The sequence below is a fragment of the Hordeum vulgare genome, chromosome 6H, assembly GCF_904849725.1.
Source record: "Hordeum vulgare subsp. vulgare chromosome 6H, MorexV3_pseudomolecules_assembly, whole genome shotgun sequence".
NCBI classification, from domain to species: domain Eukaryota; kingdom Viridiplantae; phylum Streptophyta; class Magnoliopsida; order Poales; family Poaceae; genus Hordeum; species Hordeum vulgare.
In genome coordinates, this window is record NC_058523.1 from 53,799,278 (window position 1) to 53,817,413 (window position 18,136).

General features: G+C 39.3%; 1 protein-coding gene across 1 annotated transcript in view; it reads right to left on the reverse strand.

Moving 5' to 3' along the window:
* Nucleotides 1–921: 921 nt before the first annotated feature.
* Nucleotides 922–18,136, reverse strand: part of LOC123403138 (achilleol B synthase-like) — a 39,156-nt gene continuing 21,941 nt past the window's right edge. The window contains exons 7-18 of the mRNA XM_045097101.1: nt 15,283–15,471; nt 15,076–15,189; nt 9,012–9,134; nt 8,804–8,926; nt 3,295–3,393; nt 2,908–2,964; nt 2,496–2,542; nt 2,252–2,395; nt 1,979–2,156; nt 1,624–1,704; nt 1,456–1,539; nt 922–1,288 (exon numbers count right to left, since the gene is read on the reverse strand). Coding sequence (XP_044953036.1) covers nt 1,151–1,288; nt 1,456–1,539; nt 1,624–1,704; nt 1,979–2,156; nt 2,252–2,395; nt 2,496–2,542; nt 2,908–2,964; nt 3,295–3,393; nt 8,804–8,926; nt 9,012–9,134; nt 15,076–15,189; nt 15,283–15,471 — 1,377 coding nt within the window. The 3' untranslated portion in view covers nt 922–1,150. The remainder of the gene's footprint in view (nt 1,289–1,455; nt 1,540–1,623; nt 1,705–1,978; nt 2,157–2,251; nt 2,396–2,495; nt 2,543–2,907; nt 2,965–3,294; nt 3,394–8,803; nt 8,927–9,011; nt 9,135–15,075; nt 15,190–15,282; nt 15,472–18,136) is intronic.

An 18,136-nucleotide genomic window follows, 5' to 3' on the forward strand; every position in this document is an offset into this window, starting at 1 on the left:
CTCTGCCTGCACCGGATCTGCGGACTCCGCCTCTTGAATCGCCCAAAACACCATCTCGTAATCCATTGCCCCGTAGTCCCCGATGAACCTCATCCTCTCGGCAAACTCCGAGCACCGGATGACCTCGACGCAGATCTCGGGCCACCTTGAGCGGTCGGGGAACCTCTCCCGCACCACACGCACCATCTCCGCCCTGGCCTCCGGAGTCGACGATTCCACCCAAAGCAGCTCCATCGATGGAAATGGCCGCAGCGTCGCCGTCACCGGCTCCGGTAGCGGTTCCTCCGCCATCGGAGGGAGAGCCGGCGGCGGCGCCACCATATGCACGGGTTGCGCTCGCCTCAATCTCACCTTGCGCCCTCCAGCCATCTCGAACTAGACGAACTGGGGAGAAGAGAGAGCGCGCGGTGTATCGGGTATGTGAGAAGGCGCAGTAGGTGGCTGCGAGATGGGCACGAGCCCCTTGATGGCCGAGGAGTCGCCATTAATGGGGCTAGGTGGGGCGCTGGCAATCGCCACGCACAGGGGTAGGTGGGGCGTCGGTTTGCTCATTCTCACATGATTTTTCCTCAACATCTTCATATTGCCTCGGATTGTTAGCTCGTAATCAATGAGACACACCAAAGAAGAGGCGGGAGGAATGCAGCAATTATCAAGGAGATCACCAAGACCGCGGGTGGTTTCCAGTCTTGTGTTTTTGTTTCTGAAAGTAGGATTTTTAATTTTGAGGCTGATAGTTTAGCAAAGTTTGCTTGTAATTTGGCTTTAGGCGGTCACTTATAGTTGGGTTCTCCTCCTGATCAAATTCTTGTACCTCTGAACACTATTCAATAAAAGGCTATAAGAATTTCTCAAAAAAATCTCATCGATGCTTGTCTCTTTCACAACAAAGTCAATTGTCTGCAATGCATCCCAAGGATACATCATCAATTTTATTTTAATTTATAGGCGTCAAGCTTTTACAGTTACAGTCTAGTACCATAGTGTTACAGTATATTTATTTTATTGAAAAGGAAGGGGTTTCCCTCATGCGGACGAATGATGTGCCTAAGATATTACTGTTTACGTTTCCAGATATAAATAGTTAAACTGTTTACAACAATATTTGTGGCTGACTTCAAGTGTTCCTGCCATATCATACGCGTGTTCTTCATGACGAGGGTGCACACACGTCTATGTTTTTTGCGCAAAGGCAGCGCCGATACTCCCCAAGAGCCCAAATGGGGAACAAGTTGCGGTAGTTTGGGTAATTGAAGAAAAGGGAGCAGTTGAAGCATCCGACATGTTCCTATCAGCAAAACGCAAGCATAGTCAGGTTAGTTAGCATGTGTAATCGGATCTAAATAAATGATATAGTAATAGGACTTTTATCGACACAACATTCCATCAAATGACCGCTCAAACCAGAAAAGTATGAAAATATAAAAAAACAGCACAAACGAAAAGAGAATTTACTTGCTGTGGAAATTCTCCTGTATCCATCTGCATATTGATCAGTTCTTTTGCGGCACGGTGCAGCGGTGCTGGATCTCGTTGCATCTGGTATTCAGTAAGGAAATCAGATATGTTCTGATAAACATCATATTCCTGTCACAGTTGAATTAAACAATCTACATAACATACCTGTCCAGCATATATTAAAGTCAACATCCCCCAAGCAGTATTCACCGCATGAGCACGGTCACCTTCGATGTTAACATACACCTGTTTAATTTTAGACCACAATAAATGTAAGTAGAGACAAAAAATAAGTTCTTTATTAAATATAATTACAACCAGAGAAGCACTTGTTTCTCATGAAATGGATTGAGAATATCCTAAGAAAAGAAAGTCCCAATATGTCTCACTGGATTCGTTTTCATGGTAATGACCAGATTTTTACCATATTGCATTTTGTATATTAGAATTTGCAAGCAATGCTCCCAATAAAAGAGAAACCATAAGAGAAAGTAGCTAGATAAGCAGAGGAGAAGATTACCTTTGTTTCATTAGATACATTACTTTCTCCCCATCCACCAGTAATGAGCTGCTTTGACAATATAAAGTGGCATCCTTTCCTGATGAAAGAACTGTTCTCATATGTTCTTCCAGCAGCAACTAATGCTTTCACCGAAAAGAAGGCCCCATAGGTGAAACACACGCCCCAAGTACCTAACCTACGAAAAGTACCAATTGCATTATGAATTGTTGAAGTGGAAGTGAGCTAATATTTTCTATAAGGTAAGTGAGGAAATGTGGCCTGCTTACGAACCATGAACCGTCTTCTCCTTGTCTGCTCTCAATAAATGCTGCTGCATCTCTGATACACTTTTCTATCTCCTTAGTTCGGTAAACGTAATGTATTTCTTTGAACAATATAAGAGCTTGAAGCACCGAGGAAGTGCATTCCGGATATCTGTCATGTTTTGTCATACACCATTAGTTTGATTCTCAAGTGAAAACAAAATGGGTTTTGACAAGATTCTTCCAATCAATATCTTATTTTCATCACTTACGGATGATCAACGATCATGTTTGGAAAACTCTCACAAGGATTGAGGATCTAGATTACCAAAAGAAAATACCATGTTAGAGCATTGCTAAGAAAACCTTGATTATGAGTTTTGCTGGGCTAATTCCAGAAATATTAGACTATTAAAAGTTTAAAACATATAGGAGTCAATAAATAATTAATATTTAAACATTTTCACAGTCATATAGAATTACGAAAGTATCTAAATCCTGAGATGCAAATCTCTCAATACTAGTAAAAGACATGGAAAATGTAATAAACCAGTAACAAGGTAAAATATGGTAAATTGAAAATATCATATTATATATTAAAAAACAACAATTGAGCACTCATAAATATTAATGGTCGGCTCTCAATTTACTGAATCAGACGAGTAGCAGCTTGTAAAAACTCACCTCTATCCAAGCAGAAGTTCTTTTACATTCATATGTAGAAAAGGTCCCATCTTTATTCTACAACAAAAAATGGTTCACTGTTAACCAAGTGATATTTACAGCATAGAAAAATAAAAAATAGCATTTTTTTAAACATTTGTGACATGCATGGCATAGTTGGACATCAATTACTAAATCTACTGACTGACTACCTAAAGGAGCTGGAACATTGTGCAAACAGTATGAATGCTGAATTCACCACATTTATAAACTAAAATTGGAAAAACATTTTAGATACATTTTTTCCTCTGTAAGTTTGTGGGACATATCCATATTTATTTAAATATGAACGAATGCTTGGAAATTGCACAATCATGTTACATGGATTAATATTTTAAGAATCCATACCACAAAAGATAAAAGGCAATCAACAGCATCATGCACCCTTTCTCTTTCTATTGGATCGCCAACGATGTTCCTAGAGGTCTTTGAGAGGAGCAGTACGGCCTGAAAATCAGATTTTGTAAGTTTTTCTTGTATAAAGAAACTAAAAACAATGCAGGGTCCACAACTGAACTAGGTGGACACTGTATAAGTGTTTGACTTTGCTGGATGTACTTTCATTTATTGAGATAAGTCATACTAGCAAAAGGGTCCGTGCGTTGTAACGGGAGAAAAATAATTATAATCTTCAAGGATGTTGATCATATTACATCCTTAAAATTTTAGGACATTTCTTAAAATGCATGAACATTTTTTGAATTAGCAAACATTTTTTTCAATTGCACTCAGAAAATAAAACACAAGCTTCTTCTCAAAATCGTGGACTTTTATTGTTTTCACCAACATTGTTCTCAAAATTATGAACATTTTTCTGAATATGGGAATACTTTTACAAATATCCCGAGCATTTTTTGAATTCCCAAACATTTTATGTTTTCTTCAAAATTCTATTTCAAAATTCTCAGTTTTATAAGTTGCAAAAGTTTTTCAAAAGTCGATATTACTTAAATTTAAAAAAATGGAACAGAAAATGAAAATAAAAAATGAGACTAAAAACAGAGGCACGAACTGTTTTTAAGATTTTTACACGGACTTTTGTTTAAAATTATTGACTTTTTTTATTTTTACAGACATTTTCTAAAAATTTAAACATTTTTTTGTATATGCAAACATTTTTCAAAACTCCTGGGTAGTTTTTGAATTCTCAAAAAAATATGTTTTTTCATTTTTTATTTCAAAATTCTCAGTTTATTTAATTTAAGAAAAGTTATTTGAAGTTCTAAATTATTTAAAATAGAAAAAAATGGAACTGAAAAGTAAAATAAAAAAACTAAACTAAAAGAACAAGCGGCCACGCATGGGCCGGCCCAAATAGGTGTGCTGCATCTTTTTCCAATGACCAGAGCGTAATGTGGGAGGTGCCTACATGGGCCAGCCAGTCCGGAGATTTTCCTGTTTAAAACGTTTTCTATGACTTATAAGTGGCAATTGTGGGTAATTTTCACCAACTTTATGGGCAATGTTAATGACGGACGACAGAAGCACTAATTGATTTATTAATAACTAGTACAAATGCCCGTGCGTTGCACCGAGTGAAAGATAAGAACATCAAAATCCATCACCGCACACACAATCTGCCTCATGCACTTAAATACGGTAACCCATCCGTCTCATAGTTATCCTTCTTTGTACCATTAGGTCGTTCACCTTGTCGCACATGTGTGAACATGGTCAATCTTGAGGCGATAAACTCATCCACCACAATGCCATTTAACCACACCGGCATAAGAGAACATTTATAACTTTAAAAACTAATCTTGCTAAGCTAGACCGTGAGGGCCGCCTTCCTTGAATTGCTTCCTAATGTTCGTGATTGTTACATACTAAATTTTTTCTCACAACCAATATTTATTAATTTGATACAATTTATATAATATCAACCTTCAAATTTGAAGTACAGCAAATGAAAAGAAGATGAAACATAATTATTTGCAACAAAAATCTAAATTGTTAACAAATCACCTAATGATATACACATTTCCATCTATAGATCTTCAAAACATATTACTACAAAAAAAGCATAGGTTCATTACGAACAAACTGAGATTTATCAGGAAACCACTCGGGAGGGTAGTACAATTTGTTCACATTGACAAAGCATTGTCATACTTGCTCTAGAGAATTAAGAACGATACTAATCCAAAACTTAGTTTTTACATGCATATCATACATCTATGTACGCAGATAAAGCTAGTGGTAGTGATACAAATCAAAAAGTGGCAAATCAATCTGCGTGACTATCGCCTTCAGGCATTTGTGCTAGTCAAGAGAGAAAAAGGAAAACTCAATTAGCTTACTCTAACATTGAAAACATTTGTTTTGTGTACAAACATTTTCTGAAATGCAAGAAAAGTTTTTGAATTCATGAGCATTTTTGACTCAACAAACATGTTATGGATCACTTAAGTTTTTTTAAAATTGGAGAACAAATTTTAAAATTTGTGTTTTTTTACTTTTTTGTGAACATTTTCAAAAATTTGATGGACACTTTTTGCAGATTCCTGAATATTTTTTGTGCACATATTCTGAAATGTATTTTCTGTACGAACATTTTTTGCCTTTTTGCTTTGTGTACGAACATTTTGTGAAATGCATGGATTTTTTTTTGAATTCATGAGCATTTTTTGACTCAACAAACATGTTTTGAATCGTTTTACTTTTTTAAAATGGGGGAACAAATTTTAAAATTTGTGTTTTTTTTACTTTTTGTGAACACTTTGTAAAATTTGATGGACACTTTTTGCAGATTCCCGAATATGTTTTGAACAAATGATCATTTTTTTCAAAATCAAGAACATGATTTTCTTTCCCGACTATTTATTTTTCAAATTGTGATTTTGTTTTGTAATTTGCAAACAGTTTACAAATACACCAATATATTTTGAATCCATGAAACTTCTATAATTTCCTTAAAAATCAAAGTCTCATGCATTTTATAATATCTCGAATGTTTCTTTATAACTCATCATATTTGAAATTTGAAAACCCCAAATTAATATAAAGAAGGAAGAGAACAGAATAAGAAAAGAAAAAAAGGAAAAAGAAAATGAGAAAAAGACAACGAAATGTAGATCAACAGATGGGCCGGCCCGGCTCATGAAGACACACACATAGGGGAAGGCGTTGTGTGAGAAAACGAAAACAATGTGCAAGATGTGGGGATTGAACCCTGGTCTCCTGGCTATGAGTGCTAGGCCTCAGCCACTACAGCGCTAGTCTATTGGTGATGCTATTCTAACATCTTCATAAAATAAAGGACTACGCCGCGACTTTTGGGAAAAAAATTCAAAGCGTTTTCCTTACTTATGGATGGCACAGTAGGTAATTTATGTCAACTTTGGGGGTAATATTAATGACGGACGACAGAAGCACTAATTGCTTTATTAGTATAGAAAAATGGCTTGTGCGTTGCCACGGAAGAAAAAAACATAATCTCCAATGATGGTGACCACATTATGTTCATATATCATCGCTTGATTTAGAAATTTTGTGCACAAACGCAAGAAAATGTTTCTTGTTTTAAATTTATTCACAAGTTGAAGCAATCTTTACATTTTCAAAAAATATATATCATGGTTGTCAAAAATCTTGGTAATTCAAAGATTTATTCTGAATTTCAAGATTTTTTTTTAGAAAACATACAATAATAATCCGACCCATCGAACAATTAATTCTTCAAAATTCACACAGTTATATTGTCACAAAGACTTAGAAGCATTAATGTTTAACTACATACATTAGATCTTTCGTGAACAATTTTACAAATATGGAAACGATTTTAAAATCGAGAACATTTTTTACAATTTACAAACGATTACTAAAAATCGTGAATATTTTTTATATTTCGAACGGGTTCAAATATTTTCTTTTGAATTGGCCACCAATTTAAGAAAACACGAACATAATTTTTTATGTTGGAGGATTTTATTTTAAATTCACAAACATTTTTTGAAATGCATGAAGTTTTTCTGAATAAACAAACATTTTTATAAATCAGTAATATATTTATTAAATTCATGGACATTGTTTTGGAATTTGCAAAAAATATAAAAATCCGGCGCTTTTTTGAATCCTATTTTTAATTCAAAATCAAAATTCATCAGCATTTTAATCCAAATTCCTATTTTTTAATATGCAAAAGTTTTTGTAATTCTAAATTATTTAAATTATAAATAAACAAAAATGTAAGGGAAAATTATAAATAAAAAAAAGAAACTATCAAAACAGGCATTAGCTATTTTTAAAATTTTAGGACGTATTTTGAATTAGAAAGCATTTTGTTAAATGCATTTAATAGTTTTTAATACATGGAATTGTATTTGAGATCATGAACTATTCTTATTGTACAAATATTTTTATAAAATTGCAAACATTTTATTGTATATGCGAGCATTTTTTTACAAAACTCCGAGCAGTTTTTGAAGTCACAAACATTTTAATTTTTTAAATATGTTGATTTATAATTTTCAGTTTATTAAAATTTTAAAGGTTATTTAAAGTTCTAAATTATTTAAAATAAAAAAAATAAACGGAACTGAAAATAAATAAATAAACGGAACTAAAAGCAGGTGCCTGTGCATGGGCCGGCACATACGGTGTGCTGGATATGGTCCCAGCATTCAGAGCGTAATATAGGACGTTTTTACATGGGCCGGCCTGGTCCAAGATTTTTCGTTTTGTGAAACGTTTTCTATTACTTACCGGTGGCATGGTGGGTAATTTGTGCGAACTTTAGAGGTAATTTTCAAGACGGACGACTAAAAACCGAATTTGCTTTATTATTAGGGAGAGAGTATAATCTCCAATGATGCTGATCATATTATGTCTTTAAAATTTTAGGACATTTCTTGAAATGCATGAACATTTTTTGAATTAGCAAACTTTTTTTTTGATTGCACTCAAAAAATAATACACAAACTTTTTTTCAAAATCATGAACTTTTATTGTTTTCACCAACATTGTTCTCAAAATTATGAACATTTTTCTGAATATGCGAATATTTTTATAAAAATTCTAAGCATTTTTTTAATTCACAAACATTTTATATTTTCTTCAAACTTTTATTTCAAAATTCCCAGTTTTATAAATTGCAAAAGTTTTTCAAAGTTCTAAATTATTTAACCTAAAAAATGGAACAGAAAAATGAAAATAAAAAATGAGACTAAAAACAGAGGAATTGACTGTTTTTAAGATTTTTACACGGACTTTTGTTTAAAATCGTTGACTTCTTATTTTATGGACATTTTCTCAAAGTTTAAATATATTTTTATATGCAAACATTTTTCAAAACTCCTGAATATTTTTTGAATTCTCAGAAAAAAAATTGTTTTTTTGAATATTTTATTTCGAAATTCTCAATTTCTTAAAATTGAGAAAAGTTGTTTGAAGTTCTAAATTATTTAAAGTAGAAAAACAAAATGGAACTGAAAAGAAAAAATAAAAAAAACTAAACTCAAAACACAGGCGCCCACGCATGGGCTGGCCCAAACAGGTGTGCTGCATCATTTTCCAACGCCCAGAGCGTAATATAGGAGGTGCCTACATGGGCCGGCCCGGTACGAAGATTTTCCTGTTTGAAAAGTTTTTTCTGACTTATAGGTGGCATTGATGGGTAATTTTAGTCAACTTTAAGGACAATTTGAATGATGTACTGAAGAAGCACTATTTGCTTTATTAGTTTTATTTTATATATATATATATATATATATATATATATATATATATATATATATATATATATATGCGAATATATATATAGGTAAAGATATATATATATATATAGGTAAAGATAATATCACTTACCACTTGTTTAATAAATAATTTCACACACTAATAGTAAGATATAAAAAAAGACCTTAAGTGCTTCTGCAGTAGTGTCCGATACAGACCATCCATTGTCTGCACTTGAAAGAGTCCATGAACCCTTTGATCTGTGGCGATGTGAATAACTTTGGTCACCAGGATGATTCCAAAGAACCTTCAAGAATGGACATGCCCACTGTGTTAGATTACAATGTAATGGTTACTTTATCAATTCAAATGACTATAAGGTACCGAAGAACCTGCGATTTTTTCATGAATGCATTGGCTCTTTCGAGGGTTGGGCCATATTCGCTCTCGAGATCTGTAGCGCAATATGCTTGAATAATGAAAGATGTCTCCCAGCTCTGAACACCATCATATACCTATCATTGATATGATAGAAAATTAAAGATATTTCCATTTTCTCTCTAGAAAAATAGCAATTTCTGAAACAATGGAATCCATGTTATATGTAACCAATTGTTTATATGATTGTATCTATCTAATGATGACAAAATTGTATGGAACAATATTCACTATTCAATATGTCCAAGCAACTTACGGTTGCACCAGTATTTGTATTGGCCTTTTACATGACCAAATATCAAAGTTATTATGAAAATAATAATTCATAATTTAACAATGCACATGTGGATCGATTACCCCTTTTTGTAATACATCCCTGCAATTTCAGAGGTAAAGTATTAAGAAGATATGTCTTGGCGGACCCAGGACCAAAATGCACCGGTGTCCATGTGTACACCATACATGACGGATACCAAACAATACTTTACATAAAGATAACATTTGTGTGTCTCATAAGAATGTAATGTACTGTGTTTCTTGAAAAATAACTTAAAATGTTTTGTAGTAAAGATGGTTACCGAAATAAAGTGTTTCACCTGAAATACTTGATGATTATGTGAACATGGACACTAAAATATCACAAGACCAAAGAACAAAAATAAAAGCTACAACATACAACTATAGACCTTGGTTGGGTTTATTTCAAAAAGAAAAACTATAGACCTTGACCGTCTAGCATAACAGAACTTGAATTGTGTCTTACTCCCCACTGCACACAATCAACGAATAATGCGATTAGGTGTGAAACCGTGAGAAGTTAGCAATTCGTGGCCATCTAATTTCAACTGTAATAGACTTAAATTTATAATCCCTAGAAATACAACTAAGAAAAAAGGGAACTAGACGAACAATAGAGAGATTGACGACGTTACAAGCGGGGAGTGATTCTGCGATCTGCGAGTGGCCGAAGTGTGCGTGGTCGCAAGAACAGGGGCGGCTGGTGAAGTGGCGACGCATCGACGGAGGCTAGCCGAGCAAGCGATGCCATCTCGCCGTGATTAGATTCGAGGTCAGGAGGCGAGTAGACACACATGTACAGAGGAGAAGATCGAGGAGAAGATCGATCTGCCTCCAACCGATCGGATGGGCTGCCACTCCTAGCTATCCCACGCTTGGTTTCTCTAGCCTAAAAGTCCGGTCCAACCGGTGTCCAGCTCTGGAATTGACCGGTGTCATAGCCTAAATATACGGGGCTATACAGGGTAAGCAGAAATTTTACCCGGTGTCCTGTGACACCGGTTGTGCCAACGTGGATCCGCCTAGTCTTGCTATAAAAGGAAAACCCCGACCATTGTTCTAAAGCTTGACTTCCATAAGGCTTTCGATTCTGTCTAGTGGGACGCCATGACCACGGTCCTCCGAGCCAAAGGCTTCCCTATGCTTTGGGCTAGATGGATTACTCTTCTTAACAACAATGCTCACTCGACCATTTTTCTCAACAGACGAACTGGCCCTTGGTTCCCGTGTAAGTGTGGTCTTAGGCAGGGAGACTCTCTCTCTCCCTACCTTTTCCTTGTGATCGTCGATGTTCCCCAGCGCATGATAATCCAGGATTCAGAAACTGGCCTTCTCTCTCACCACCTTGATGACACTCTGCCATGCCCGGTACTCCAATATGCTCACGATACTCTAATCGTTCTCCCTGCTATTGCGGAACAACTACATCACCTAAAACAATTGCTCCTCCAATTCTCCAAGGCCACTGGGTTGACTATCAAATTCCACAAAAGCACTTACTCGCCTATTCCGAGAAAAGGCTTTCGCCCCGGTTTATATATAAAGCAACCACCAGAGCCATAAAGTCCAACAAGGTTCACACCGCACACACACACACGTAAGAAAAATAGATCCATGAAAAATACGAAAGGTTAATGTTGAGGGCACAACTCAACAAGCCCAAAGAAAATATATGACAAAGGCTGCATCTGCAATAGTAGCAGCAGCATCGGCGGCAGGAGCGCGACAGCTAATCTGGCTCGGGAGGCGGAGAAGGGAGCGGCGGCGCCAAGCTGAGAGCCATCATGCGCAGATCTGCAATGAAGGTACTGATGGCGTCTCGATCCTAAGGGCGGCTAAGCGGGCGCTAGAGCTGCAAATAACCATAGAATTTAAACACTGCATCAGTAGCCCATCGGAGAGGAACACGCTGAATCATAATTTTGTTGTGCACGGTCCACAGGGTTCAAGCGAGCACGCCAACAGCCAACCACCTAATGTGGCGGGAGCGGGGTGGGAACGCATGATTCTCCATAAGATTGGGGAAGTTAGTGTGACTCCACGATCCACCGACCATTTCCCGGAAGCAACTCCACAAGAACTGAGCAGAAACACACAAGAAGAAGGTGTGATTGGAGTCCTCCACCGCCCCGTAGAGCGGACAGAGGCCATCACCGGGGCCATTCCGCTTGAGCACTCCCACACTCGAGGGGAGATGACCACGGATCCGTTGCCACAAGAATATCCGGATCTTCAGGGGAAACCTAATGGGCCAAATCTGGAGGAAAGCAGCAGGCTCAAGCGTCAGCGCGATTGCCCCGTAGAAGGACTCAGTGGAGAAGCAACCCGAGGGTTCCAGGTGCCAGGAGATGAGGTCTTCAGCATGATCCACCTCCTAAGGCTGCAGGGCGATGCAATCAAGGAGAGCCTCCCAGGCGGAGAGCTCTGGAGGCCTAAATGGCCTCGGGAACACGAGCCGCCCTAAGTCAATAATGGCCATCTTGACCGAGATTTTAGGTTCGATCGCAATGGTGAACAACTCCGAAAGGCGGGCGGCGAAGGGGGTGTCCCCAACCCACTGGTCAAACCAGAATAGGGTAGCTGCTCCCGATCCCACCGAGATAGAGGTCCCAATGCGAAGGACCGGGAGGAGCTGGACGACCTCTTGCCAGAACTGGGAGCCACCCGAGCGTTGACAGAACGCAAGCGGTTGCCCACACAGATATTTCGCATGGATGATGTCAAGCCAGAGGCCCCTCTCCCTTGACAATCTGCCACAGCTAACGGGAGAGGAGAGCAATGTTCGTGCGGCGGGACAACATGATCCCAAGACCACCTTGGGTGCGGGGCTTGCAGATGTCGGGCCAACTAACCATGGGGCATTTTTTGCTTATCACCATCGTCCGCCCAGTAGAAGCCAGACTGGTACCTGGCTCTCTCCTGGTGGAGGGTCTCGTGCAGGTTGTAGAAGCTCATGAGAAACAGGAGCACACTGTAGAGAGAGGAGTTTATGAGCATCACCCATGCCGCTTTGGAGAGCTAACGCCCATGCCAAGGCTCCACACAATGTTGGAGCTCAGACACAGTGGGACGAAGATCCGCCACGGTCAAACAGAAATCACTAATGGGCACCCCTAGATAAGTCGTGGGAAAGGTGCCCAGCTGACAATTAAGCCAGTCTGCAATGCTCTGATAGTCCTCCGGGGAGTATGCAAGGACCATCACCTCACTCTTGTCGAAGTTAATCATCAGTCCGGACATCTGCTGGAAGCACAGGAGCAGAATTTTACATTCGCAATGTCCTCGTGAGTCCCCTCCACCATGATAATGGTGTCATCGGCATATTGCAGGAGGGAGAACCCACCCCCTCCAATCAGATGAGGGAAAACCCCACGGATGTGGCCAGCAACTTTGGCCTTGTCGAGGATGGTAGCGAGGGCATCCACCACCATGTTAAACAAAAACGGGGAAAAAGGATCACCCTGTCGAATCCCACAAAGGGCGGGGAAATAGGGGCCGATCTCGCCATTAATGTTCACCACCATACAACCATAGGAGACCATGTGAAGGACCAGGGTAACCCAATGGTCATCGAAGCCCTTGCGGAGCAAAACTTCCCAAAGGAATGGCCAGTGAACAGTGTCATAGGCCTTATGGAAGTCCATCTTCACGAAGATCGCCTTCAAGAGCTTGGCGCAAACCTCGTGAAGGAACTCATGGAACACCAGAACCCCATCCAGGATGAACCGGCCCTGAATGAATGCCCTCTGGTTCGGGTGGGTGATGTGGTCAGCGAGCAAGGTCACTCTATTAGCGAACCCCTTTGCGAGGATGCAGAAGATCACATTAATCACACCGATACTTCTACAAGACTACCTGCGATCCTAGGGTGTCCTGTGGCTGGTTTCCCTCAATCCTACCCAGGCCTTCCGATGTGTACCGCAATGCTAAACATCTCCGCCTTCTCCTTCTTGATTGATAAAATAGATCGACGACTAGCTGGATGGCCATCCTAGTGGCAGGTAGGGCCATCCTAGTGCACGCTGCCCTTTGTGCTCTGCCTATTTATGCTATGAGCGCACTGCTGCTGCCTGTTGGGACGTTGCAGGAAATTGACAAGCGATGTCAGGCTTTCTTCTGGTCTGGCCATGCGAAAACTACATGAGGGCATTCCAAAGTTGCGTGGGACCTCGTGTGTATGCCGTTCGCAAATGAGGGTTTAGGTTTCACCTCTCTTAAGCATATGAACGTATGCCTTCTACTAATACACCTATTTAAACTTTATGATTCAATCTCTACACCGGCGTCCACATACATTGTTAACAACTATGGCTAGTCTCCTGTGCACGACCTTGGGCACCGGGATCGCAAATGCCACGCCGGTGTGGCGAGACATTTTCAAACAATTGACTTTCTTTTGGTCCATTACCGCCGTCAAAATCAGAAATGAGGCTACCACTTCCTTCTGGCATGGCATCTGACTTCCCAACCACCAGACTACTCTTGCATGCCAATTTTCTGCTCTATACACTCACTCCAACACACAGACGACATCCACTGCTTGGGTGCTTAATTCTCCGGATTTGAACCTCGATCTTACACCTAGATTATCCCATGTGGTGCAGAGTGAGCTGAACAGCTTGCGTAGTATTTTGGCTTTAGTTATCTTGGATTTGTAGGTTGCAGACTACCTGGTAAGCAGGTAGGACGGCAAGGCTCTTTCCACCAGTCCGGCTTACAAAGCAATCTGGCATGACCACCCCACTGATCCGATGGTGACAGCAATATGGAAAACTACGCACCCAACAAGTGCAGTATCTTCCTTTGGCTTGCTCACAATGATCGTGTCTACACCATCGAGCGAAGGCTACGGCGATCTCTCACTACCTCGCGTGCTTGTCCGTTCTGCGGCTCATGTGAGAGCATCACCCATCTGCTTTTCAGTTGCTCCTCTCTCCGACCTCTCTGGGCTGAACTGGACAGCCTCTATGGAGGGACGCCGCACATCCTAGGGGACGTCCGGCAGCAGGTTCTGGCAGAAAAAGTTCGATCTATGGTTCTCTTGGCAATATTTTGGAACACCTGGAAATGTCGTCATGCCAATGTCTTTTTACATGAGACTATACACATTCACCACATTGCTAGGTCTGCGGCTGATGATCTAACTCTTTGGTCTCAACGATGCAAGAATATCCAGCGTTAAAGCACTCCTCCGAGACTAGGGTACCATGTTGTCACACCTTGCCGCAAGATTGTAACCACTATGTAAATTAACCTCTTCACTTTACCCCTTACCACTATCACCAACCCCCTGTAACCAACTTCCTTGTAACTATCACTTCGAAGTAATATATGGTTCAGGCCGGTGTAAGGTCGCCGTTGACGAGTCAAAACAAGATATGTTTTTCTAGCTGTTGTAACTCCTACACATGCAATATGTATCACTGAATGTAAAATTGACAATAATTTTCTCCTTCTCCTCAATTAGTTTATAAATTACCGAGAGCATAAAGTACAATGGTTTTCAACCTGGTTTCTCCCATAAATCGGCTTAATTTATTTTGAATTGAGATAAATATTCAGGGTAAGGCAATGTGATTCTAATTTGATACCAGTAGTGCATCCACGAATCATCCAATCATGGCAAACAGTACTGAAAACATATTATCTTCTTACTTTTTTGGAAAAGGAGGTTAAGACTTTCTTACTACTTAAGTGCATGAAACTGAAATATCATCATACCTGCGCCTTCATGCCATCTTCCGAGATCCATAGGAAATCAGGTACCCTCGCAAGATGCCGCTTGAATGCTTCGGAACTTGGATCTTCCACCCAGCAACACACCATGTTCAGAGCCTAAACATCACACAAAAAAACATAATAACCAAGTGTGATACCAATCCCCTCCGCCTAGACGAAAGATCAAGAATAACGCAGACGACACGTTACCTTGTTGACGGTGCATATGCAGAGGTACTGCGTATTGTCATCCTCGTAATGGATGTGCTCCATGAGGTTCTTCAGAGCCCTGTCCCTGAGCTTGCTGATCGGCCAACTGCTCAGCATCGGCTCCATGCACTTGTAGAGTGAGGTCCACACGACGTTCTGCAGCATTGTACGTGGGCACACAAGGTCCTCCTGAAATTACCGAGAAGAAGAAGAAAAAACAGATGATTAAACACCATGTAATTAAGGAGTGAATTCAGGGTTTGCTAGTGTCTTTCTCCCCCTGTGTTGGTTTTCACGAGCAGCAGATATTTTTTTCAAATTACAAGCGTGCTGTGAATTCTACGACTGAGCACAAACCAAACCTAAAAGGAATTGTGGCCAACTTTTTCTCGGGCTGCTGTCGTCCCACCACCACCTCAGGTTCCTACTGTCCAACCTGTTGACCCCAAAATACAAGGATATGGTATGCTTCAACTTCAGATGGCCAGGGCATTATGAAGGGAATTGTATAGATCCTAAAAAGTGTTTCATTTGTGCTGGTAATCATAATGTGAACAATCAACCTACTACGACCTATTTTCAAAGTGGAGCAGCCGGGCTGGGGTTCTATCATATTCACACTCCGGTGGTGGCTGAATATAGTTGGTTAAATTACAAAAATTGTGTTGTCCAGTTGTCCTTAAAGTGATAAAGGGTGAAGTTTCTGCTTCGGAGTTGTTGATTCAGTTGAATGGGATTTTCTGCAAAAACAAAGAGTGGCCTTGGCAGATTAGAGAGCTCGAGGACAAGAAATTCTTGCTAAGTTTTTCTCCTTGGAAAAATGTAGATGATTTGATTGAATTTCTTGCTTTTGACCCGCCAATTGATGGTATATCTGATAAAGTCTGTGAATGGCAAGGGATGCTGGACTCATTTGGAGAACTGACAGAAGCATGGGTGCATATTGAGGGGATCTGACCCAAATGGTGTGCTTGGAAAGTGTTTGCACAAATGCTGCTTGCTTTATGATTCTGGTGGATGTGGACTGGAATGGGATTTTCAAAAGTTTCTATGAGATAATTGGGATTAAGTTTGCATGTAGATATCCCAAGAAAAAACCTTTTCAAAGATTGGTGGAGATGAAAAGAAAGCTCTACATACTGTTCTTCACTGTTGAATGATTTGAGAAAATTGGGGAAGAATCTGATGGAGATGACCCGGATCCTGAGGAAGACAACATTGAAGAAGGTAATAATGACACATGAAAAAACTCTGATAAAGAAGGATTGGGCGATGATCAATAAAAGGAAGCAATTGATGAACTGGACAAAGCAAACTTTCCTCACAAATCTACTGATCATGCAAGTACTAGTAAAGATGTTCACATGTTGGTTGTTTCTGCAGCTGAGCTTTATGCACACATCATGTTGGATGAAGTTCATGAGGATTTTGTGGATGAAATTAGGAAAACCTCTCCCAGGAAATAAGTGGGTGATCAAGAGATTGATGAAGAGAAGAGTCATTTCAAGTACAATATGTCACCTGCTTGTGCAAGTTCCACACCTATGTAAGTCCATTTAAATTATTGTTCTAAGCAACTTAGTAAGTTTGAAATGGTCGAATATGAGGAGGAGGGAGAGGATTTGATGCCTGAGATGCAGTGTGGCCTGAAGAGTTATCTATTGCACTACGATCTGTGAAGAGGTCTCCACTGGACACTTTTGAAAAGGAGAAAGGTCAAAACAAGAAACCAAACACTCAAATAACTACAGCTTGGGGACCAGTCCTTATCAATAGACCAAAAACCAGAAGACCATGGGGATGTCAAGATTATGGATAAAATTGTTGCTTACATGCAAAATAAGAACTTGGAAATTCCATCTACTTTCAAAGGTAAATCTTTTTCTACCATAACTCCTGACATTTTGGCTTCTCACACCAATAAGGTTGATATTTGCATTGAAGACAACAAAACAGAGCTAGATGGTATCATAAGTGAATTAATTAGAGATGAAAAAAATTAGATGCCTTCATTTTGTGGATACTAGTCCTAAGACTATTCTTCCTGATACCTTAGATATGCATAATTTCATTAAAATCAGTAATACTAGAGAACCTAGGGATATTTATCCTTGTGTATGAGGGGCACTACTGATACGGAGGAGGAAAGCGCAATTTTAAATACTAAAAGGAAGCCTTGTGTCTTGTCACATCCTTTTAAAGTTAAATTATTGTTGCATTCTGGAATATTCATGGTCTAGGACAACCTGGTAAATTACAGTTCCCATGGGATTTTTAAAATAATAATAGAGTAGACTTTGTTGGTTTCTTTGAAACCAAAAGAGAGGTTATTGAGAACCATGTTTTCAAAAGTATTGCGGGTAGGAATGACTTTAGTAGGCATGTTCTACCTGTTGTCAACACTGTGTGTGTGTGTGGGGGGGGGTCCTTGTGTGTCTAAAGAATGATCTCTTTGACATTACTGGTTTTGTTAAAAAAATTTGCATTGTTGTGACTATTAAAAATGAAGAATGATAATTTTATTTGGCATCTTGTTGCAATATATGGTACTGCTTATAATCAATAAAAACTAGATTGTATCGCTGAGTTGCATGACCACTACAAGAAATATGCTCATACATGACATTCTTTAAGATGTCGTTGATGAATTCATCATAAATCTATGACGATTGCATCCGAGATTATCGTAAGCCATTTGAGGTGATCAAATCTACATATAAATTACGACGATGTGAGTCAAAAACGTCGTAACCGCATAAGATGAGATCCTCATAACTTTTACGACGATTATAAAAATGTCGAAACATGTTCTAACTATGTTGACATGTCACTCGTGGGTCCATTCTATCCCACC